The 217-nt window shown below is 59.0% G+C and overlaps 1 protein-coding gene across 1 annotated transcript in view; it reads left to right on the top strand.

Moving 5' to 3' along the window:
• LOC119593496 (protocadherin-like wing polarity protein stan) overlaps positions 1-217 on the top strand; it is a gene marked incomplete at its 5' end in the record, with an annotated part of 16,607 nt that overhangs the window by 9,001 nt on the left and 7,389 nt on the right. The window contains 1 exon segment of the mRNA XM_037942446.1: positions 60-204. Coding sequence (XP_037798374.1) covers positions 60-204 — 145 coding nt within the window.

Raw genomic sequence — 217 nt, 5'->3', positions numbered from 1 at the left:
GAGCACAGATCACATGAAACGCCCTCGCGCCCTCAAACCAAGGCTCCTTCCCCCCGCAGCAAAGAGGGCGTGTGGACCCGCGATGGGTGCGTGACGAGCGCCGCCGAACGAGGGTACGGTGACTACGTGAACGACACCTTCATTAACTGCACCTGCGACCACCTCTCCAGTTTTGCCGTCATTTTGAACGACGCAGAAGCAGAGGTGAAGATCTCGA

Source organism: Penaeus monodon, chromosome 32 (genome assembly GCF_015228065.2).
Source record: "Penaeus monodon isolate SGIC_2016 chromosome 32, NSTDA_Pmon_1, whole genome shotgun sequence".
NCBI classification, from domain to species: Eukaryota; Metazoa; Arthropoda; class Malacostraca; order Decapoda; family Penaeidae; genus Penaeus; species Penaeus monodon.
This window is presented reverse-complemented; position numbering and strand designations above follow the sequence as displayed.